The following is a 23,085-nucleotide window of genomic DNA, read 5'->3' as shown; positions in this document are numbered from 1 at the left end:
TACTCAGCACTTTCACTGCTGGGACCCCAAGGTTCAGTCCTGCAAGCCGCACAGCCAAAAAAAAAAAATTTTGTGTGTGTGTTTAAACCACTCAGTCTGTGGTACTTTGTTAATGGGAACCCTGGAAAACTAATACGCTTGTTTGTAGAAAATTCTAAGGAATACATGTTTTAAAAATCTAGAGCTAATAAGAGTTCAACAAAGTTCACAGTACAAGATCAATATACAAAAATCAATTGTACTTCTTTTTTTTTTTTTTTTTTTTTGCGGTATGCGGGCCTCTCACTGTTGTGGCCTCTCCCATTGCGGAGCACAGGCTCCGGACGCGCAGGCTCAGCGGCCATGGCTCACGGGCCCAGCCACTCTGCGGCATGTGGGATCTTCCTGGACCGGGGCACGAACCCGTGTCCCCTGCATCGGCAGGCGGACTCTCAACCACTGCGCCACCAGGGAAGCCCCAATTGTACTTCTATACACTAGCAACAAGCAATCTGAAAATAAAATTAAGAAAACAATTCTGGTTACAATAGCATCAAAAAGCATAAAAATTAGGAATAAATTTAACAAAAGTTCTGAACTATATTCTGGAAAACCAAAATATTGTAAGAAATTAAAGATCTAAAGAAGTGAAAAAAAAAAAAAACAAAGCAACCCTGAGATTAATTGTCCAATAATTTTAGGTCAACAAGTCATCCTCAATTCAATTTTGCAGTATTAAGAGTTCTAGAGGGACTTGCCTGGTGGAGCAGTAGTTAAGAATCCGCCTGCCAATGCAGGGGACACGGGTTCGATCCCTGGTCCGGGAAGATCCCACATGCCATGGAGCAACTAAGCCCGTGCGCCACAACTACTGAGCCTGTGCTCTTGAGCCCACGAGCCACAACTGCTGAAGCCCACGCGCCGAGAACCTGCGCTCTGCAACAAGAGAAGACAGTGCAATGAGGAGCCCGCGCACCACTCGCCGCAACTGGAGAAAGCCTGCGGGCAGCAATGAAGACCCAAGGCAGCCAAAAATAAATAAATTAAAAAAAAAAAAAGAGTTCTAGAGCCAGAGTGGGTTTGAATGCCACTCTGCCACTTATTGGCTATTTTACCATGGACAAGTTAAGTAATACTGGCCTTGGTTTACTCATCTGTCAAATGGGATAATATTTACCTCATGGAGTTGTGAGAATTAAATGAGTAAGTATTTGTAAAGCACTTAGAAGGGTCCTCACACACAGAAACTGCTCCGTACATGTTAGCTATTATTTTTCTATATAAAGTTAACATGGGATGTAGGTGTACTTTAATATCTTTGATATAGTGATAGGGTGAAACGTGGAAGAAAAACATGCCTAGGCGTTACAAAATCTTAAAACGAATTCAGCAAACAGTTCTTGAGCACCGTAGGCCGTGGGCTAGGACAGAGGATATAGCAATGAACAAGCTGACATTCTACTGGGAGAGACATAGTAAACAAATACATAAGGTGGGGGCAAGTGCGATGAAGAAGAAGTAAATATAAGGGGACAGGACAGAGACTGATGGGACATCAGTAGAGGTGCGTGTGGGATGTGTTTTGCATAGGGCAGTCAAGTTCTCTCTGAGGAAGTGACGTTTCTGCAGAGACCTGAATGATGTGAGAGAAGACATGAAAATCAGGGGGCGGTCCAGCTTCCTCGCCTGAGAGCCCGGGAAACCGGCGGAACGCAGATACGCGAGGGCCGGGAGCCGGAGGAGCCGGGCCACCGAGGACTGTACGGCAGCGGGGGAGCGGTTTGGCGGGGACACAGGGTCATTCAGTGGCCGCCGCGATGCTCCCCTCCTTGCAGGAATCGCTGGATGGGGATGAAAAGGAGCTAGAGAGCAGCGAGGAGGGTGGCTCCGCTGAGGAGCGGAGACTCGAGCCGCCGCCCAGCAGCTACTACTGTCTCTACAGCTACCGCGGAAGCAGGTGCAGCGCCCGACCGCCCTTGTGGCCCCGCCCCGGCCCCACCGCTCGGCCCCGCCGCCCGGCCCCGCAGCCCACCCCAGGTCCCGCAGCCTGGCGGCTCTCAAACGCCGTCTTCTCCCCTCCCAGCCAAGGTCTCTGGCCCTCAGGGCCCTCCTCGTCTTACGCGGTACTTCCGGGCCCCCATCCTGGACTTTTGTGCCTGGCCCTCCCATGCCTGTGCGCTCTGTCCTTAACATATTCCAGCCCCTTCCTGTCGCCCCCGCCTTTTGTTTAGCGCAGTGCCACACACGCTCAATAATGTCAATTCCCATCCCCTGTCCTTCCTGTCATTGTCTCCCCACTTTCCTCCATCCCCAACCCGCCATCCCTACCCCCACGCCCACCTTCTAGTTACCCTCTGTCCTTGCTGCCTCTTTTCCCTCTGCCCCAGCAGACTTCCTGGGGTTCTTCTGGCCCTGTGAAGTCTGTTTTTGTTTTTGTTTTGGCCGCAGTGCGTGGCTTGGGGGATCTTATTTCCCCGACCAGGGATTGAACCCAGGCCCTCAGCAGTGAAAGTTACGAGTCCTAACCAGTGGACCGCCAGGGAATTCCCTGTAAAGTCTGTTTTTAAGAGTAAATTTCCTTGACTCTTCTGGACGTTTAATTTAGCCTTTCCTCCACCCCTTAAGTGGCCTGGAGAGAGAAGGAGCTCTTGTCAGAGCTGTTTTATGGGTTTTCCCTGTCAATGGAGGCAGTGGAGGATTCAAGCACTTCTACCTTGCAGCATTTTAGTTGACTGCCCCTATTCTGCTTGCGGGGGGTGGGGCCCCATACTCCGCTTGAGTTAGAACCCATAGGTTGATAGCTGACTTGCTTTTGCGGCGTGCAGATTGGCACAGCAGCGAGCGGACAGTGGTGATGGAAGCCCAAGTGGCACAAATGCAGAAACTCCCTCTGGTGGTGATTTCAGGTAAAAACAGCTTGGCCATATCCCGCGTATGTGCTTTTCTCTTAAGGGCATCTCTGGCCTGCAGATGTCAGTGGGTACCCTGTCTCCACGCAGCTTTCCCTGAGTCAAACCATCAAGCCCACCTCTCCCCTAGGAACCTCATCTTGATTTCATTAGTTCATTTAGTCAAGGCTGGGGCAGATCCAAATACCCTTGTGATTAGCCCCAGGGTGATTAGCCACACAGTTAATCTGAGCTTCTTGATTGGAACTCCAGTAAATATTCAATATAAGTATCAAGAAATTTAAAATCCTCCTTTCCCCCCCGCATTGAACACCCTTTCATAGCTCCTCTGCTGCACGCTACAGTGTAAACTCCAGGATAGCAGGGATTGCCGTCTCGTTTGTTCATCAATGTCTCCCTACCTAGTACCTTGAGTGGTACCTGGCACAGGGTAGTTATATATATATGAATGAATGAACCTCAACACTTGATGGATGCAAAGTGGAGTATAATACAAAAATATGTTCACTGAGTGACTGGATGATGGATGATTTAAGGAATTTTTCAGGTACTGTAATAGAACTGTGGAGAGAGAGAGAGAGATATATATATATATATATTTAAGTCCTCATTTTTAGAGATACCTAATGAGAAATTTAGGGATGAAATAATATGATTCCAGAAACTTGCTTCAAAATAAGTCTGGGAAGTGGGAGGTATGGACAACATGGGAGTACAGGTGAAACAAGATTTTTTTAAAAATAAATTTTATTGCAGTATAGTTGATTTACAATGTTGTGTTAGTTTCAGGTGGACAGCAAAGTGAATCAGTTATATGTATACATATAACCACTCTTTTTTAGATTCTTTTCCCATATAGGCTATTACAGAGTATTGAGTAGAGTTCTCTGTGCTATATACTAGGTCTTTTTTCGTTATCTACTTTATATATAGTAGTGTATAAAAGTCAATCCCAATCTCCCAATTTATCCCCGCCACCAAGTGAAACAAGATTGCCCATAAGCTGATAATTGTCAAAACTGGGTGGTAGGTACATGTGGGTTCATTATTCTATTCTCTCTACTTTTTATATGTTTGAAATTTTCCATAACATGAAACCAAAGATGTGAGGCGTACTGGGTTTATATTTTATATTGGGAAGTTTGATGACAGAAAAGCTTTTCTTCCTGCATATTCAATTTATAGTTTCTGTTTATATTCTAATCTCAACCAAACTGAAGTGTTTATGTTTAGCTCATAAATGATCACTAAGCTGGTGTGTTTATTCATGGGTAGTAGGTAGTTGGAGGATTGAGGAAAGAAGAGGAGGCATGAAATAGTGATCTCGAGGGACTTCCCTGGTGGCACAGTGGTTAAGAATCCGCCTGCCAATGCAGGGGACACAGGTTCAAGCCCTGGTCTGGGAAGATCCCACATGCCGTGAAGCAACTAAGCCATGTGTCCCACAACTACTGAGCCTGTGCTCTAGAGCCCGCGAGCCACAACTACTGAAGCCCGCGTGCCTAGAGCCTGTGCTCTGCAACAAGAGAAGCCACCGCAATGAGAAGCCCGCGCACTGCAACGAAGAGTAGCCCCCGCTCGCCACAACTAGAGAAAGCCCACGCTCAGCAACGAAGACCCAATGCAGCCAAAATTAATTAATTAATTAAGTTAAAGAAAAATAGAGATCTCAAAGAGTTGAAGAATGAGTGAACCAGGAAATGTGATAGCTGGGCAGAAGTAGGGCCCACTGGAGGCTAGTGGTCATTTATGTATGTACGTATGTATGTATGTATTTTGGCTGTGCTGCACGGCTTGCAGGATCTTAGTTCCCCGACCAGGGATTGAACCCGGGCCCACGGCAGTGAAACCACCAACCTAACCACTGGACCGCCAGGGAATTCCTAGTGGTCATTAATTTAAAATGAGACTAGACACTGTGGATATGGGTTTTTGTCCAACCACATTCAGCTGCATAGGTGCAGATGCAGACTAGGTAGAGAGCTGGACTAACCAGGGCTGAAGTTTTGCTAAGCAGGTACAGGGAGGTGAAAACAAAGGGGTTGAATGAGAATGTGTGCAGGGGTGTGATTACAATGACTGGAATTTAAGCTGGGTAAGGAGGAAGGAGATGAGGATGAGAAACTTGAGGCTACTGTGAAAAAGATATAAGGTCAGTGGCTTGGGGGTCCCAGTGGAGTCATAATACTAGAGAGAATGAGCTGGAAAGATAGAACTATTTTAAATGGATGAGGTAGATCATACTTGGTGATATACATTCCTAGAAGCCTCACCAACAGGAGTCAGATAGAAAGCTTTGCCGAGTCCTTAGTGCGGGCCTTTAGCGATGTCCTGTCTGACTTACGGGGTGTAAATGCAGAGTCCACTGGTAAGGAACGTGTGTCTTTCATTTGTCAAGCCTCTCCTTGGCGGATACTAATCTACCATCTGAATTGGAGCCAGAGCTGTGCAGTTTCATTGCTAAGCGTCTTTCTAAGGGAGCAGTCTTTGAAGGGCTGGGTAATGTTGCATCTGTGGAGCTGAGGTAAGTATAAAATGTGCTGTATCCTGAGATTTTATTTCTGAGCTAAATATGAGAAGTGGTGAGAAACTCCAAAAGATCAGTACCTACTAGACCTGCAAAGTTCATCTTTGTTCCCTGGCAGCTGAGCACTGGGCCTCACATTTTTGTGGAATGGACTTAACTGAACGGCCGAGACTCTGCCTCCTCAGTGTACATATTTAGTCTTGTACTTGGAAGAAAGGAGCTCATTACCAAAACTATAACTGTATACTTCACAGTGGTAAAGGGCTTTCACAAACTTCAATGCCATTCTCCTTACAAAGGGGTGATAAAGCAGATACTCTTACTTCCATTTCCAGATGAAGTAATAAACTCAGAGAAGTTGAGGTCCCAAGGCTGGTCACATTGATGGAATTCAGGCTTAAATATAGGTGTCCTCAGTTGAATTCCAGCCATCTTTCTACTACACCCCTTGATTGTAGTTCACTTCAGACCATGATATTGACATCAAGTCCTCTCAGGAGTATGAGGCCACATACCAAAGATAAGGCCATCGGATAAACACTTCACATCTGCCTGGAGCTTCAGTGATTCATGAAGGTTTAGGGGAGGGAGAAAAGATGATCATATTTATGTAAACATGGATAAACTATGAACAAGAGTGAAATGTGCATGCATTTTTCACTTAAGACAGGAGAATTCAAAGAAATTCCATGTTTGTTAGGTGCTGCTTTAGCTAAAGCCCATTATGGTATATGTTCATTTTCCTCTGTTGTTACAAGTAAACCAAGAAGTCTGGGGAGCTCTGACCTACTGAGCAATCTAATGGTATTGCCAGATCAGGATGACCAGGGCTCAGAGGAGTCTACAGAACTACATGCATGAGTTATCAAAATAATACATTTAACCTTTTTCTTTCTGTTCTAGAACTCCAGGTTACCGAGTTGGTTGTTATTACTGCCTTTTCCAACAAGAAAAACTGCTTTCCCAAACAACAACAGACTCTGAACATAACTGTTCAGAGTATGTGGTCTGCTTTTTAGGAGGGTCTGAAAAAGGACTTGAGCTATATCCTTTCTTTGGTCTTTGAGGGTATCAGGAAGGAAAATGTTGGCAGGCAAGTAGAGGATTATTACTAGCAACCTCTGAAAAGGTTTTCTACCTCTTATGCATTAACTTCAATTTCAGACCTCCATACGACCAGTTTGTCTTGGCTTGTTTTAATTGACAGTTATTTGAGAGATTTTTATATTACCTATTGAGAAATAAAACCCTTTCTTGATTCATCCTTTATTGCTTCCTTAAGAACATACTTTCAGGCTTGAATTGGACAAGTATATTCAGGGGCTGAAAAATAACATGAACTGTGAGGTAAGATGATTGCATTAATCTTTTTTAAAAGAGTTTCATTCTTTTTTTAAAAATATTTATTATTTATTTGGTTGTGCCAGGTCTTAGTTGCAACACGCGGGATCTTTAGTTGTGGCATGCGGGATCTAGTTCCCTGACCAGGGATTGAACCTGGGCCCCCTGCATTGGGAACGTGCAGTCTTAACCGCTGGACCACCAGGGAAGTCCCTGCGTTAATATTTTTAAAGACCGAGATGATTAACATTATGCGACTGCTATACTTGTCAAATCATCCAGGTGGACACAAACACTTAGAAATTCTGAAAATGTGCTACTTTGCGGGCTAAAAGAAAGGTGCTTGGGGGCTTCCCTGGTGGTGCAGTGGTTAAGAATCCGCCTGCCAATGCAGGGGACACGGGTTCGAGCCCTGGTCCGGGAAGATCCCACATGCCGCGGAGCAACTAAGCCCGTGCGCCACAACTACTGAACCTGCGCTCTAGAGCCCGTGCACCGCAACTACTGAGCCCACGTGTCTAGAACCCGTGCTCCGCAACAAGAGAAGCCACCACAATGAGAAGCCCGTGCACCACAATGAAGAGTAGCCCCCACTCCACACAACTAGAGAAAGCCCGCATGCAGCAATGAAGACCCAACGCAGCCAAAAATACATAAATTAATTTAAAATGGATTTCTGTTTTAAAAAAAGAAAAAAAAAGAAAGGTGCTTGTTAAGGGAAGCAGGGAACATAGTCCTATAAGTGCTGTATGTTTCACAAGACTGCTTCTGAAGTTTTGCATCTATGAAAAATTCAATTAAATTCAAAGGGATATAGTAATATGCCAAGCGAGGAAGATGACGTTCTTTTCCCAATTTCTAGACACATAAGATTTATATTCTGGTCAGAACTAATGGCCCACAAAGCCTCTGGCACCAGAGACATGCTATGCAATGGGATGACTGTCCTTGAACTCAACCTCAAAGATTTTTAGAAACATCCCAGTTTTCATTAATCGATCTTTTATGAATTAGATACCTCCGTATCAATTCCTTTATCTGTACCTTTTAAAAACTATGTGTTTGGTTGGTGGCAGTTAAGTCATAACTCTTAAAATTTACTCCCCATTACACGTGGTAATAAATCCTTTCTTTCACTTGTGCATGTGCTTACAAGACACTGCAGGAGGGGAAAGGATAGCATAGGAGTGAGCCGGGGATACGAGTCTAGGGGGAGCTGCTCTCCCAGGCTGGAGCTCTCCCTCCAGCCCCAGGGAGCAGCACAGCCAAGGAAGCCACATGAGCTCCTGGCAGCGTGTCTGACACCCGGAGTGGGCTTGAGTGCTTTGATGTGGTGACTTGTATCCTTCCCTGTTCGCATTTCGAGTGTGAACGAACTATCTGTATTCTTTCACTCAACAGGCACTTTATAAGCTCATCCATGGACGTTTCAGACGCTGTGCCAGGTGCTGGGGAGATGAGGGTCATTAAGAGGGTATCTCCAAGAGTTCGCAGTACAGTGGGAGGAGATTGACATGTAAATGCCCCAACTCCTTTCAGTGAAGAAATAGCACGGAACCCTATTAATTCAGTCTCTTCATTTTATAGAACGCATTTCTTAGCGTGCTTTTAAGAAATGCAGTACTGAATTAATCCCCACTCTGCCCAACAAGCCCAGCAAAGTTATATCACAATTCCTTTTTTAAAATTTGTGGTGTTAGCTTAAAAGAAGCTGTCTGTCCCCAGTTCTTTTCACTGTCAAGAGTATCATGAAGAAAATGTTAAGTCCAAGGTGAAGGCTGATATCAAAGCAAATGACATTCTCTCTTGATCTAGGAAAGGGGTGGGGAGAACCACGTACAGTCGTACCTGAGCAGCTGGTTTGAGGATGTTGTATGCCCAATCCAAAGGGTGGTTCATCTCTTTCAGGAGCAGCTTACCTTTCTGCTACATGCTGTAAGTATTGCCCAAACAAAAGCATTTCCTTAATTGAGAATCACTTTGGCCGAGTTTGGATTATTTAAAGACATACTTATTTTCTCTGAACATTACCTTCCCCCCGAATATTCATTCAGACAATGCCTGCATTAGGATAGACCACACTCTATTTATTCAGATCTAGAAAGTTACACTACTAAGGTAGAATTGCAAATACTGAGTCTTCTAATAAGATAAAACGTTTTAAAATAATTACCTTTTTTTTTTTGGCCGCGCTGCACAGCTTATGCGATCTTGGTTCCCTGACCAGGGATTGAACCTGGGCCATGGCAGTGAAAGCCCCGAATCCTAACCAGTAGACCAGCAGGGAACTCCCTAAAATAATACTCTTTGAAGTGATCTGGAAGACGTGTAATTTCCAAAATAATTTGAGAAGGAAAATGGAAATCAAAAGTGATTTTACCTATATAAAAATGTCCAAATAAAAAATGAAAAATTCACTAAAATATCTAGACAATGGGGTAGGCTCGAGTAAATGGCCAGGTTTTTCATGTAAATATGTGGTGGTGAAGCCAGGTTTCAGACCATTAGTGAGCAACAGCTGAACAAGGCTCTGGAGAGCTCCCGGACAGTGCCGACCGAGCAAGCATCGTCTAGCATGGTGGTTATTGGGGGAGGTGATGTTTAGTCACAAGTGGCTGCGCAACAAGGAAAACTGGAATACATGTATCAGTTAGGCTTTATTTTTCTCTCATAGGCTCTGAGTTATACTCCTGTTGAGGTTAAAGAATCAGATGAAAAAACAAAGAGAGACATTCACAGGTAAAGAACAGTTTTGCAAACAGAGAACCTTTTCCACAGCAAGCCTGATGTTTATGTTTTTGACACCCACCCCCACTCCCAATGCAGAATGAATTTGCTTCCTCCCTCCCATCCTATAATATAGTTTGTGCAAAAGGATTGTGTGTATGGCAGGTTTCTGAGTGTGGCCAGTCTCCAAGGCCTTATTCACGAAGGCACCATGACGTCTTTGTGCATGGCTATGACGGAGGAGCAGCATAAGTCTGTGATCATCGATTGTAGTAGCTCCCAGCCTCAGTTCCACAACGCAGGTGAGCCACAACCCCGGGAGCAGGTTTGTGAAACTCCTTTTTTGCGCTGAGAACAAATGATGCAAACTTATCCTTCCTGTCTTGTGCAGTTTTACATGTTTATCCCCAAATCACCAAAAACAATAGCAGTTCTAGAAACGTGGAAATAATGTCATGCCTAGCAATTCTTCTCCTAGGTATATAGAGAACTCTTGTACGTGTACACAAGGAGACAAATACAAGATGTTCATAAGGGCACTGTTTGAAATAGCAAAGAACTGAAAGCAACTTAAGTGTCTGTCAACAGGAGAATTGATAAACTGCTCTATTCGTACAATGGCATACTATATAGCCGTGACAATGAGTGAACTAGAGCTATATGTCTCAGTATAGCACACAAACGTATTATACAGTGCAAGAGCCATTAAAGAAAAATACAGTTTTAACATATGCAAAATAATACTATATAGGGCTTATAGATAAAGTATGTGGCAAAAGTTTAAAGAAAGACATGGGCAAGGAAGGGGAAAGGAAGGGGATGCGACTGGGAAGAGGCACATTGGAGCTTCAACCATTTTGGTATTTCTTAACCAGGTGGTGAGTTAAGTTTTTTTAGACCATTATAGAAGTCTTAAATAATTCATTATAAGAGCTTTTATAAAGGAGGAAAGAATATCATGATGTATACAAATATTGAATCATTATGTTGTGCACCTGAAACTAATATGTCAATTACACCTCAATTTAAAAAAAAGAAAATAGGGCTTCCCTGGTGGCGCAGCGGTTGAAAGTCCGCCTGCCGATGCAGGGGACACGGGTTCGTGCCCCAGTCTGGGAAGATCCCACATGCCGCGGAGCGGCTGGGCCCGTGAGCCATGGCCGCTGAGCCTGCACATCCGGAGCCTGTGCTCCGCAATGGGAGAGGCCACAACAGTGAGAGGCCCGCGTACTGCGAAAAAAAGAAAATAAAAAGAAAGGATGAATAAATGTCTTGTGATTTCACTTTTATTTATTTTTCTAAAATATTTTATAGGAAGCAATCGGTTTTGTGAGGATTGGATGCAGGCTTTTTTGAATGGTGCTGAAGGAGGTAACCCTTTTCTTTTTCGACAAGTCCTGGAGAACTTTAAACTAAAGGTAACTAATTGGCTGTGTGCCAAGTGCCACGCATAGTCTTTGTCTGAATTGTAATTAGTACCGGTGACTGAGTAACAAATCTGCTTTATAGCTATGATGTCATTCTCAAAACTAGAATCCTCAGTGCCAGTTTTCCCGTACCCAGTGACCACTGGGTACCTAAACTTTTCATGTTTGCTAATCTGACAGGGTGACGATGGTATATCACTGTTTTTATTTGAATTTTTTTGGCTGTGTTGGGTCTTAGTTGCAGAGCATGGGCTCTTCATTGCGGTGTGCGGGCTCTCTGGTTGTGGCGCGGGCTTAGTTGCCCCACAGCATGTGGGATCTTAGTCCCCTGACCAGGGATCGAACCAGCGTCCCCTGCATTGCAAGACAGATTCTTAACCACTGGACCACCAGGGAAGTCCCTTTATTTGCATTTAAAAATTTCAGTTTATTTCAACCAAAACCAAAACAGTTCACCCATTTCTCCCACTCCCTACCTCCTGCCTCTGGTGGCTACCAGTCTGTTCTCGAAGTCTATGAGCTTGTTTGTTTGTTTTTTTAACTCTATATATATTTGGATTCCACATATAGAAGAGATCGTGTGGTACTTGTCTTTCTCTGTCGGACTTGTTTCACTTAGCACGATGCCCTTGAGGTCCATCCGCGTTGTCACCGATGGCAGGATCTCATTCTTTTTCGTGGCTGAGTGGTATTCCACTGGGTATATATACCACAGTTTCTTCGTCCACTCGTCCGTCAGTGGACACTTGGGTTCTTCGGTGATGCCGCAGGGAACATGAGGGTGCAGATACCTTTTTGAACAGGTGTTTTGTTTTCTTCAGGGAGATGCAGAAGGAGCATTGCTGGATCGTATTTTTTTCATTTGGATTATTACCTTAGGGTATATTCCCTAACGTGGGATTACCAAGTCAAAGGGTTTGAATGCTTTGGTTCCTCTTACAAATTGCCAGCTTGCACTTCAGAAAAATAGGAACAAATTACAGAATGGCCAGCAATGTGTGTGGGTTTTCTGTGCAGAACCTAATACAACAGGTTTTTATCAATCTTATTTATTTTTATTAATTTAATACTGGCACTCCATATCTGTTCAAATCTGTCTTTAATTATTATTCAGGCTGAACATTTTTTCATGTTAGTTTACTATTTGCAAATAAACAAACAAAAAGACACATTTCAATGGAGCAAATCTATCCACTGTGATATAGCGACATTATAAATTGTAAAGGCAATACTAATGAAAGATGTTACCTGTCATTCTTTATATGTAAACAATATCTTTATTTTTTTTTTAATTTTTTTTTTTGGTGTTTTTATTTTTTTAATTTTTTTTAACATCTTTATTGGGGTATAATTGCTTTACAATGGTGTGTTAGTTTCTGCTTTATAACAAAGTGAATCGGTTATACATATACATATGTTCCCATATCTCTTCCCTCTTGCATCTCCCTCCCTCCCACCCTCCCTATCCCACCCCTCCAGGCGGTCACAAAGCACCGAGCCGATGTCCCTGTGCCATGTGGCTGCTTCCCACTAGCTATCTACCTTACGTTTGTTAGTGTGTATATGTCCATGAGTCTCTCTTGCCCTGTCACAGCTCACCCCTCCCCCTCCCCATATCCTCAAGTCTGTTCTCCAGTAGGTCTGTGTCTTTATTCCTGTCTTACCCCTAGGTTCTTCATGACATTTTTTTTTCTTCTTAAATTCCACATATATGTGTTAGCATACGGTATTTGTCTTTTTCTTTCTGACTTACTTCACTCTGTATGACAGACTCTAGGTCTATCCACCTCATTATAAATAGCTCAATTTCGTTTCTTTTTATGGCTGAGTAATATTCCATTGTATATATGTGCCACATCTTCTTTATCCATTCCTCCGATGATGGGCACTTAGGTTGTTTCCATCTCCGGGCTATTGTAAATAGAGCTGCAATGAACATTGTGGTACATGACTCTTTTTGAATTTTGGTTTTCTCAGGGTATATGCCCAGTAGTGGGATTGCTGGGTCATATGGTAGTTCTATTTGTAGTTTTTTAAGGAACCTCCATACTGTTCTCCATAGTGGCTGAACCAATTCACATTCCTACCAGCAGTGCAAGAGGGTTCCCTTTTCTCCACACCCTCTCCAGCATTTATTGTTTCTAGATTTTTTGATGATGGCCATTCTGACTGGTGTGAGATGATATCTCATTGTAGTTTCGATTTGCATTTCTCTAATGATTAATGATGTTGAGCATTCTTTCATGTGTTTGTTGGCGGTCTGTATATCTTCTTTGGAGAAATGTCTATTTAGGTCTTTTGCCCATTTTTGGATTGGGTTGTTTGTTTTTTTGTTATTGAGCTGCATGAGCTGCTTGTAAATTTTGAAGATTAATCCTTTGTCAGTTGCTTCATTTGCAAATATGTTCTCCCATTCTGAGGGTTGTCTTTTGGTCTTGTTTATGGTTTCCTAATTGTCAGTAGAGTCCGGGTCTTAACCATAAATTTGCATTATTCTGTATCTATTTTGTACCATAAGCCTTATTCACAATAATTAAAATAAGTTTTTAAAAACAAACACAAACTAGAATCCTCAAAAGGCATTCCATTTATATTTTTCAGTGGCTTCTGCATATGTACCATTGCATATCCAATTAATTGGATTGAATGCTTGCTTATATTTCAAAGACTTCAGTCTTGTAATTCGTGACATATCTTAGTTGGAAAGGAGTTCCATGCCTAAGGGTTCAAAAAAAGGAGTTCCATGCCTAAGGGTTCAAAATTTTGGTGGGGAGGCATGTTGTCACCTTATTTAGGAGATTTGTAAAGTATTTTTACTTTATATATATAAAAGATTTTGTTCTACCAAGGGCAAAGCATATTAGCAATAAAAATGATGAAAATATTCAAAAATAAAAAGCAAACATTTCAGTAACATATGCTGAGTTCTCAGCTGGATAGGAGATCTTTTTCAGGCTTCATTATTATCTCACTAAACACACATTTAACTGGGTAATCTTTTTCTAGGCCATACAAGACACAAATAATTTGAAGAGATTTATCCGGCAGGCAGAAATGAATCATTATGCTTTGTTTAAATGTTACATGTTCCTAAAGAACTGTGGTAGTGGAGATATCCTTTTGAAGATTGTTAAAGTGGAACACGAAGAAATGCCCGAAGCCAAAAGTGTGGTAGCTGTCCTCGAAGAATTTATGAAAGAAGCTCCTACCCAAAGTTTTTGATCACATGTTTTGAGATGACTATATTGTGAAGTTATGCAAGCCTTGGTGTTTGAAATTGCAGTTGTTATTACTGTCATAGGATTGCTATTTCAGATTATTTGAAACATTCTAGGTTTTTTCATGTTGTACTTTTAAGATTAAACCTAATAAGACATATAAATCTGATGCAAGTCTTCACTGAGCCCTAGATAGATGTGTGTTAGAGTTGTGAAAATTTTACATTTGCTGGTCTCATAAATTCTAGACTTCAGGGAGTTGTTCCTTAAAAAACTTCAGAGGTGATTTTGTGGCTTCTGTGAGGAGTTTGCTGCAGTATTTAGCAACTTTTCCTCCCAGAAAAATGATAATACTTCTTTCTCAACGTACTATAGCTTCTTTTAAAAAAAGTACTCCTAGTTTTAGGACAGATTAACACCACAACACCATTTCAAAAACAGATCTGTGCATCCTGTAGATGCTTGATAGATTTTTTTTGTCTGATTGATGATGGATGATGAAGCCAGCTTTCCTGTCAATATGCAAATAAATCATGAGTGTGTAGGGAGGTAAATGAGCTTTAAAGATAGATGTACTAGCTTCAAGATAAAACATCATCTCTGATGGAAAGCTACTGCAGAAGTGGCCCCATCACTTTTCTTCATTTGTTCACAGGTATTTGCCAAGAGCTTATATTTTCTTTTTTCTTTCAGACGAAAATGCTGGATTTTTTAAACAGAGGGTTAAAAAAGAAACAAAGTACATAAATTTTACAAGCAAATGTAACAGAGATTCTTCATGTCAGGGTTAATCATTGCTTTTAGTTTTTTGTACATTTGTTGCAAGCCTTAAATTGTTTTATTCTGAATCAGTTGAAAGTGTTCTCAGAGCCGTTTATAATTCCCATGGAAGCCAACTGTAGCTACACACATATGACTGCGGTTTGTTCTGCTTAGCTCTTTAATAAATCCATTTGATAATGATTTTTGTTTAGAAGATCAGAAGTCTTGTGCTCTCACTGCCCTCAGGATGCTCAGAGGAACACAAGCCCACAAAAGTCCTCTCCTACACTCATCTAAATTCACATTAAGTGCTGAGTTTTAACTTTCCAAATGACTGACAATGGCCTTCTGCTTTCTCTTATACTGAAGTCTAGAGACATGACTCACTGAGCCATTTCTTTTCTTTAATGAGAAATACAATTCAGGATCCTCATAAAGGCTTTCATATGGTTTTAAACTTTAATAACTTGGATCATAGTCAGTGTAGAAAAAAAAAAATCCAAGTAGCATCTTTTTTATAGCATTAAATTCAGAATGACTATGGAAAACAAGCGATTTTATGGCACAGCCCTTGAATCTTTTTCTAATGTAGGGTTGCCCACTTGGAAATCAAATTTTTAAATAAACAGTGTTAAGACATCAACATTTTGAGTCTGGAAAACATATTTTTCATTTTCAAATTCACATATTCAAGAGTCCATGTTGTAAATAGCATTTAAAAGCAAATGTATTACCTGCTTCAAGTCATTTATGGATAGAGTCAAGGCATAATTACATATTCTTTATATGTACTTTTATATATACTTTTTGTAATGTAAGCTCACCACATTACACAGTTATATAAAAAACAGTCTTATTTTAAAAGTGTATGATGAACTGTATATCACTACTGTAGACAAGGAAAATAGTGACATGGAGTTGAATATCTTGTGGGCCATGAGAAGAAACTCAAAGAGCTCATGACCAAAAACATGTACTGTATTCAAATTTTAATAAGCTAATATATTAACTTTTAAAGTTTTAAAAAGCATTTGTTCAGGTGTGGAATACATTATGTATTATTTGTGTGCTATACACAGGAAATGTATGTTTGTCACATATCAAGAATGGTCTCAATTTATCTGTAATTATATTTATAATAATAATAATAAAACAATTTAGCTTCTCACCAGCACAGTCATTTTTATTCAGTGAGCTCAATTCTCCAGCCTGACATTTTTATTAATTCACAAGTTTATGGGGGAAATTATACTCGTTAGGCTAAGGAATTTGTTGAAGAAAATCAAATCACCTGCTGGGAGACACCTTTCTGCATCTTGCAGGAGGCATCAGGCAGAGTGTAGGAGCAATTTCCATCACAATGTTTTATTCATTGTCCAGTAAAGTTTACCTTTCAAACTCAATAACCCAAGTCAATTCCTTTCACTCTCATTCATTATTAACCATGACAGAATGCCTCTCCTTTACCAGAGGATCCCTTATACCAGATGCCAGAAAAGCCTGCAGGCATCTCAGAAATAAGATTCAGTTACTAGGACTACATTTTCCTAACCATGTGTCTTCTTAGTAATGGAAACCCCACTGGCTTCAATTAAGTCTTTCCATTTGGAGGTCTAAGAAGGCAGCTCCAGTCCTATAGCTGCTAAACTTCTTAAATGTGCCTCATGGACTTCATACCACTCTGCGCTGGCATAAATGCTAGATTCTGGAAATTGGGGGGGGATAGGGGGTGATAGCTGCTGATTTTCTTGTGACCTACCTCTGGGAGGGCTGACAAAACGGGGATCCTGTTAAGTGAGCACCGAGTTAATGTTCCAAGGTTCACGGCTGTGACCGATGGCCCTAGGCCCAGGGCAACGAGACTGGCTCTTTAAACAAACACCCTGATGCTTCTACAAACTTAGTGTCCTCAAAGTTCTGTACAAACACCCAAAGGCTAAGAACACGAACTTTGGAACCAGGCAGTCTTGGGTGTGATCCTACTAGCAAGTTACTGAACTTCTCTAAGCCTTCCCCTCAAGTGTCAATACGGGTGTACTTATACCCACTTCACACCAAGTAGCTGTGCAATTAAATGAGAGTAAGATTGAAAGTGCCTCTCGCCCAGTGCCCTGGCACGTAGTAGGTACCCAGTAAATGGTCTTCATAATTACCCCATTATCGGTAAACATTAAGTAATGGGAAGAAAGAATCTTCCCATTACTTAATGGTAGAAGGGAGGAAGGGAGGAAGCCGAAGAGTGAAGAAGGAAGTGGTAAGAGGCCAAGTCCAAAGCTGGCTTAACGACTTTTGGCTGCCAGGGAGCTTACCTTTAACTGCCTCGGGTGTCGGAACCTGGAACTGAGTCCTGGGAACACGGCTGCTGACAGGGTCCAGACTTTCCTTCTAGGAGAGTCAGTTCTCCACACTCCAGACAGAAGTGGGTTCCTGGACCTTTAGGCTGAACCCTGCTCTCAAGTTTGTTCTGGGGTGACTTCTGCCATTCCAGAAAGCATTTAAAAATATTTGTAAATGATACACAGGAAACTGATGTGAAAACATTTAAGGGAAACAACTCCCACAGTGAATTTAACAGGGCAGTTTAATCCTCCAGCGAAAGTTATGAATGGCAAAACTACATACACTGCCATCAGCTTAGAAAAACTGGTGAGAACGGATCACCTTCTCAGGTTTCATACATTCAAAGCCCACTCGATTGTTAAACTTACCAAGCACCAGACTCTACCTTAACGCTTAATGCTCCTCTTATTTTCCCCTTCTGTATGTGAACTGTCCATGCCCTTTTACCCTGAGAACATTCCTAATCGCTTCTCAAGATCAGGGTACTGACAGCCTCTAGAAAGACCTAAAGACTAGGTCATTGGGGTAAAAAAGGAAGTACCTAGGACATTTTGAAGACAATTCCTCCAATAATAATAGTCAAAATATTAAGCTCTCATTGGGGTACCGTGTAAGAGTGGAAGGGGAAGGCAGGGCACCCACCAGGACAGCTGGCACAGAGGTTCTTGACCTGAAACTATGGATGAGTTTCCTTATTCACAGCCCTTTCCCCCCAAATCGTACACAAAATTGTCTATCTGTGCATTTTTATGGGCAGAGAAATCGTGCTTTCATCAACCAGTCAAAAGAACTCAGTAATTCAAGAAACGTTAAGAACCACCAAGCTGGGCTTCCCTGGTGGCGCAGTGGTTAAGAGTCCACCTGTCAATGCAGGAGATGCGTGTTCGAGCCCTGGCCCGGGAGGATCCCACACGCCGCGGGGCAACTAAACCCGTGAGCCACAACTACTGAGCTCACGTGCCACAGCTACTGAAGCCCTGGCGCCCAGAGCCCGTGCTCCGCAACAAGAGAAGCCACAACAATGAGAAGCCCGCGCACCACAACGAAGAGTAGCCCCCGCTCGCCACAACTAGAGAAAGCCCGCGCGCAGCAACGAAGACCCAATGCAGCCAAAATAAATAAATAAATAAATAAATTTATATTAAAAAAAAAAAAAAGAACCACCGAGCTGGAAACACCAGCACCGAGCACGGATGTCCCATCTGTAGCGCATACATCGTAGACCCACCCCCACTGCTGTCCACACTCTCCCCCTCCCTAACCCAAACTGAGATGAAATAGAGTCCAATGCCAGCCCTTCAGGTCACTTCTTGAATAACCAATGGCTTAAAGAAAAAAAAAAAATCTTTAATGGAATCTGTGCTCAAATAATATGTTACAACAAAAATATACACAATATAAAAATATTTCGAAACAAACATTGCAGCTTGTGTTTTTTGTTTCCACTTACTCAAGTCCTGGGCAGAGGAAGATCAGTGTTGGGCAGTTTTTTAAGGCAGAGGAGTTTCAGAGCTTTCCAGCCAGCACTGGGAGCAACATGAATGATGTCAGGAAAGGGTTTCCACTGCACCTGGGAATCATCATTATTTGCAAACTAAATTGGACACTGGGGAAAGAAGATCCAGGCTTGGCGAGCAGCAACTCCCCTAATCCTCTGGGCAAGAATGATCCTCATGGAAGTTGAGAATCCCATTAGCTGTCAAAAGCGTCTCATTAGGGAGCTTTTCCTAATTAAAAAATGAATGATGAATGGTGTCATTAAAACGAAATTTCTCCTCTGAAGGTTTGTTTTCCTTTCCCCAGTTTCCGTGATTCCTCTTGCATTTAGGGAGGGAGGGAGTGAGTCTAAGGCTGCTGTTTGGGGAAGCTCAGCTTTCAATCTCTGGAGCCTGCGGATGAAAGGCAACTGGCCTCCACAGCCTGAAGATTCACTCTACCCTCTGCTTCCCAGCACCCTGGCCATACTAGAGGAGGGAGGACGGAGAACGACGGGGACGTGCTGCTGGCAGGTGCTGGGAGCTCGGGAACAGAGGGACTTGCCGGGGAAAAAGCCAGACTCCAAAAGTAAAGCCTTCTTACCGGACAGCTGTCTCCCGGCCCTGGGTTGGAGACCTGAGTGGTGTGGAGTGACTGCCGTCATCACTGGGCAGTCTTGCTCGGAGCGATGGTTGGGAGAGGTGGTGCAGGTGGGCGTTAAGCATAGCAAAGAACTTCAGGGCTGTTTTTGGACAGGGAGCAGCTGGGGCTGGAGGCCTGAGGTGTGGAGGAGGCTCCCTCAGCGCATCCCAGACCTTGCAGGGCAGACTTAACAGGATGGGAGACCGGACCTCCGCCTCAGGCAGTCCGTCTCGGTAACAGGCTTCCATCTGAAACTCTGAAGGGACTGGGTACTTCTCTGAGGGCTTTCTAGACTCTTCTGGTTCACAGTCTTCTTGCCCCTCTCCAGGCCGCACCAAACAAGAAGGCCCCTCTCTGCCCCCTCCACCCACATCCCAGAGCTCTCAGGTGCCAGGGTCTGGAGGGGAAGCCCCTGCCTTGCAGCCAGGCGCCAGCAGCTTCTGTCCCTCCAGGAAAGGACAGCGCCACTCAGGGTTAGCAGTGGCGGCAGCCCAGGGCTGAGGCCCCCCACCCCGATCCTCACCCGAGCCTCTTGGCCCCCATTCCAGCTCAGAGTCTCCTAAGAAGCAGACTCTTCCAGCTACACCTGTCTCTCAGGAGGGCAGAGAGTGGCTGGCAGGGCACAGACTGGCACAGCTCAGCCACACCCAGGCTCATCCCCCACCCTGGGGCTGGCAGCCCTCAGCACAGCGTTGGCACAAGTGCAGCAGGACCTCGGGAGCCAGACGCGGGGACCAGAACCATCTATTGTTGGGCAAAGCCAGGGCAGGGCTTGGCATGGCTTGGGGGTGTCCCTGGCTAGGAAGACCCTGACCATTTACGTGCGATCACAGTGGCCCAAGACCCCCAAATGCTTGGCTTGGCTGACTCTGGACCTTGGTATATTTAAGGGCTCTGACAGGCATGTGGCTGCCCCATTCCTGCACGAACGCAGCCTCCTGGGCTGTCAGTGGCTGTGAGTTCCCAGAGAGGTATAAAGGGAATGGTAGTTTGTCAAACGCCATCCTCCCCACACCCTCCCCTCAGGGTGGGCACAAGCTTCTATCAGGGGTCGTTGCCTCAGCCTTGTTTTGCCACTTGTGTAATGGGTGGGGGGATGGATTTGATCATCTCCGTATTCCCTCCCAGCTCTGAGCATCTGAGTCTACGGGCTGCCCTCACCTCTGACACTCACCCAAGCACCCTACAGTTCTTCTCCAGTAGTTTTCCATCTGAATTGAGTTCCTTTTATGTAGCCTCCTGTGCCCTCAACTCAAAAGGGCACTTGGCCTCAACATTCCTGCTCCAGCCTCTCCTGTGCCCCCAAGGCTCCTAAGGGAGATACAACAGAACCTTTTCAGATAGGGAGTCTATTCTAGATGGGAATTGGAGCAGAACTTGGCAAAGGCGAGGAAAACCTCAGCATCCTGAGGGTCCCTGGAAAGGCCCGAGGTCTCCCTCCACCACGGCAAGTCTCCCACGGTCAGTGATTCTCAGAGAGGCTCCCGGGAGCCTCTCTGAGAAAGGCAAGAAAGCCCAGTAGCCTCTCTGAGGAAAGCAAGAAAGAAGGGGGCAAGCTTTTTCCCATCTCTCAGCACCCTCCTTCCTCTCATGCAAACTCCCGCCCCATCCCCCTCTGCCCCTCACAGCCTCCTCTGCTGCCTCCAACTGGCCTCACGTTGTCTTTCCCATCCCACGTGCATCCGCCCACCAGACCACACACACACACGCGCGCACACACACACACACACACACACACTCACGCATGCACACACGTATCAGAACACTGGCTCTATAAACAAAGGACAGGCACATTGGGGGGTCAGGGCAGTGGAAGGGGAGGAAAAGGCCCTGAACATAAGGGTATGGATGCTGGGGCACTGGTGTGAGATGTCAGCACCCAGGAGACACCCAAAGTGGATACCCTTCCTCGGGGGGGAACTTGGAACAAAGTTTATTCCCTCCCACTTGGGTTCCTCTCGCTGGGTACCTGCAGGGCAAAGGTGGGGCCTGGAGTTACAGAATCGGCCTCCTCTGCCCACCCCAGGCACTAGAGGCCACATCCCAGCACCCACTGACATGCATGGGAGGGCACCCTGGGCCCCCCAGACCAAAGTCGACATGTCCTCCACCACCAGGCTCCCTTCCACTCTAGAGCTCCAGACCCAACAGCTATGGAGGGAACACTTCCTGGCCCACAGTGACCTCTGGGCTGGACAAGGGCCTGCCTGGCTACTACAGACTCAGGCCCTCCTTACGCGCTTAGGTGTCTCAGGGTGGCGATGAGTGAGAAGGCTGGTGCCCAGTCTATGACAAGGGAGGGGACCCCTGTACACATGGGACATGCCCAGCCCAAGGGGACGGCCACTCTCATCTCACCCCAGGCCTTCACCCTGGCCCGAGGTTTTCAGAACAATCTAGAAAAACTACAGAAGCCACGTCCAAACCCTCCAACAGGTGCCTTTCAGAAAAATGCCTCCACTCTGTTCAAACCGGAACACAAATATTGCAGCGGCCCAGCGTCTCTTGTCCTCGCCTCCCTGGCCTCACTGAGCTGGTGATGAGAAAAAGAACACGGCTGCTCCTTGCCCGACTGCTTCTCCCTCCCCTCCCCGACCAAGGTCCTCCAGGCCCTTAGGGGGGCGGCGGCAGCTTTATGTCCAGCAGGGTGTAGGCAAAGATGTTCCAGAAGACAGCGAACAGCACAAAGACGGTGTACATGGCCACAAAAATCCACCACAGCGACTGGTCCTGCAGCCTCTGCTCGTAGTTCCTCAGGATCACCACGCCCAGGGTGATGCCTACAGCCACGCCACCCAAGTGCGCCACGAAGCTCGGGTGAGGGCACGGGGGATAGGCTGATGGGTGGAATCGCAGCCACACGGCCCGCCCAAACTCCATACTCACTGCAAGGGGAGGAAGCACAAAGAAGTCACAGGAGGGCCACGGGGCGGGGGCTGAGCAGGAAGCCTTGCAGTCCATCCATTCATCCAGCCGTCCACCCACTAATGCATTCACTACCCATCAGGCCAAGCACTGTTTGCTCCGTGCACTGGAAATATAATCGTGAAGATAACACACAAACCTCTGTCCTCCTAGAGCTTACAGGGTCTGGAGATGGACCAGCATATAGTTACGTATGTAAGATAATTTCAGTAAAAGAAATTCTATGGGGAAAAAAATAGGTGATTTAAAATCAAGGCCACATTTAAGGAGGGGGATTCTTTAGTTTGGGGAACCAGGACAGATCTTCCTAAAGGACTGACATCTGAATATCAAGAGAAGACCCTAAGAAGAGCGTTCCAGGCAGAGGGGACAGCTCTGTGCAGAAGCCCAAAGGCCCTTGCACCCCTGCAGGTGTGAGTCCTGCAGGTTCAGTTTCCCCATCTGTATCAAGTCTCAGCCTCTAGGTACCAGGCTGCACGGCCGGGACATTGATAACAACCTCAATACGTGCTAGCCCTTTACATTTTATAAAGTGTCTTCATGTACTAGTTCAAAACCCTTAAAGAACCCTCAGAACCAGTGCTTCTGTGGTTGGAAGGAAGGGATGGAGGGAAAGAAGGGCAAAGAAGGAATGGAAATAAACAATTCCAACAAAGTGCTGGAATTTAACCTTAACGGATTCTAAAACGCCCCCATCCCGCTCTCCAATCCATCGTTCTTGCACGAACTTCTTGGGTTGGCCAGTCCAATGGGGATGTACTCTCTTGAAAGGATAGGTGCTGGGAAATTGTGCCATTTCATTACCTACCACC

General features: G+C 44.7%; 2 protein-coding genes across 3 annotated transcripts in view; one reads left to right on the top strand and one right to left on the bottom strand.

The window, feature by feature from the left end:
• The first annotated feature begins 1,770 nt into the window (after positions 1-1,770).
• CUNH17orf75 (chromosome unknown C17orf75 homolog) lies at positions 1,771-14,509 on the top strand. The gene is made up of 10 exons (XM_029213240.1): positions 1,771-1,936; positions 2,805-2,885; positions 5,287-5,412; positions 6,319-6,459; positions 6,705-6,762; positions 8,572-8,691; positions 9,431-9,495; positions 9,649-9,785; positions 10,798-10,901; positions 13,917-14,509. Exons 1-10 carry the CDS (start codon positions 1,797-1,799, stop codon positions 14,130-14,132), a joined length of 1,188 nt encoding a protein of 395 aa, XP_029069073.1. The 5' UTR covers positions 1,771-1,796; the 3' UTR covers positions 14,133-14,509.
• A 7,265-nt stretch (positions 14,510-21,774) lies between these two features.
• The window catches only part of RHBDL3 (rhomboid like 3), a 43,020-nt gene continuing 41,709 nt past the window's right edge, over positions 21,775-23,085 (bottom strand). Inside the window, exon 9 of one of the 2 annotated variants that reach the window (XM_029212728.1) lies at positions 21,775-22,233. In XM_029212728.1, the coding sequence (XP_029068561.1) occupies positions 21,962-22,233 (272 nt within the window). In that variant the 3' untranslated portion in view covers positions 21,775-21,961. The remainder of the gene's footprint in view (positions 22,234-23,085) is intronic. The other variant, XM_029212729.1, reaches the window with a different exon arrangement.

Source organism: Monodon monoceros, unplaced genomic scaffold (assembly GCF_005190385.1).
Source record: "Monodon monoceros isolate NGI ecotype Baffin Bay Population unplaced genomic scaffold, NGI_Narwhal_1 Super_Scaffold_9, whole genome shotgun sequence".
Classification (NCBI taxonomy): domain Eukaryota; kingdom Metazoa; phylum Chordata; class Mammalia; order Artiodactyla; family Monodontidae; genus Monodon; species Monodon monoceros.
Note: the sequence above shows the minus strand (reverse complement) of the source record. Positions and strands in the feature narration are given on the sequence as shown.

Bases quoted from the DNA above. Each gene is read 5' to 3' on its own strand.
- CUNH17orf75 (XM_029213240.1), top strand. From the start codon at position 1,797: ATGCTCCCCTCCTTGCAGGAATCGCTGGATGGGGATGAAAAGGAGCTA. The intron at 5,413-6,318 runs GTAAGTATAAAA...TTTCTGTTCTAG, and splicing joins GTTGCATCTGTGGAGCTGAG to AACTCCAGGTTACCGAGTTG. The intron at 6,460-6,704 runs ATATCCTTTCTT...TTAAGAACATAC, and splicing joins TCTGAAAAAGGACTTGAGCT to TTTCAGGCTTGAATTGGACA.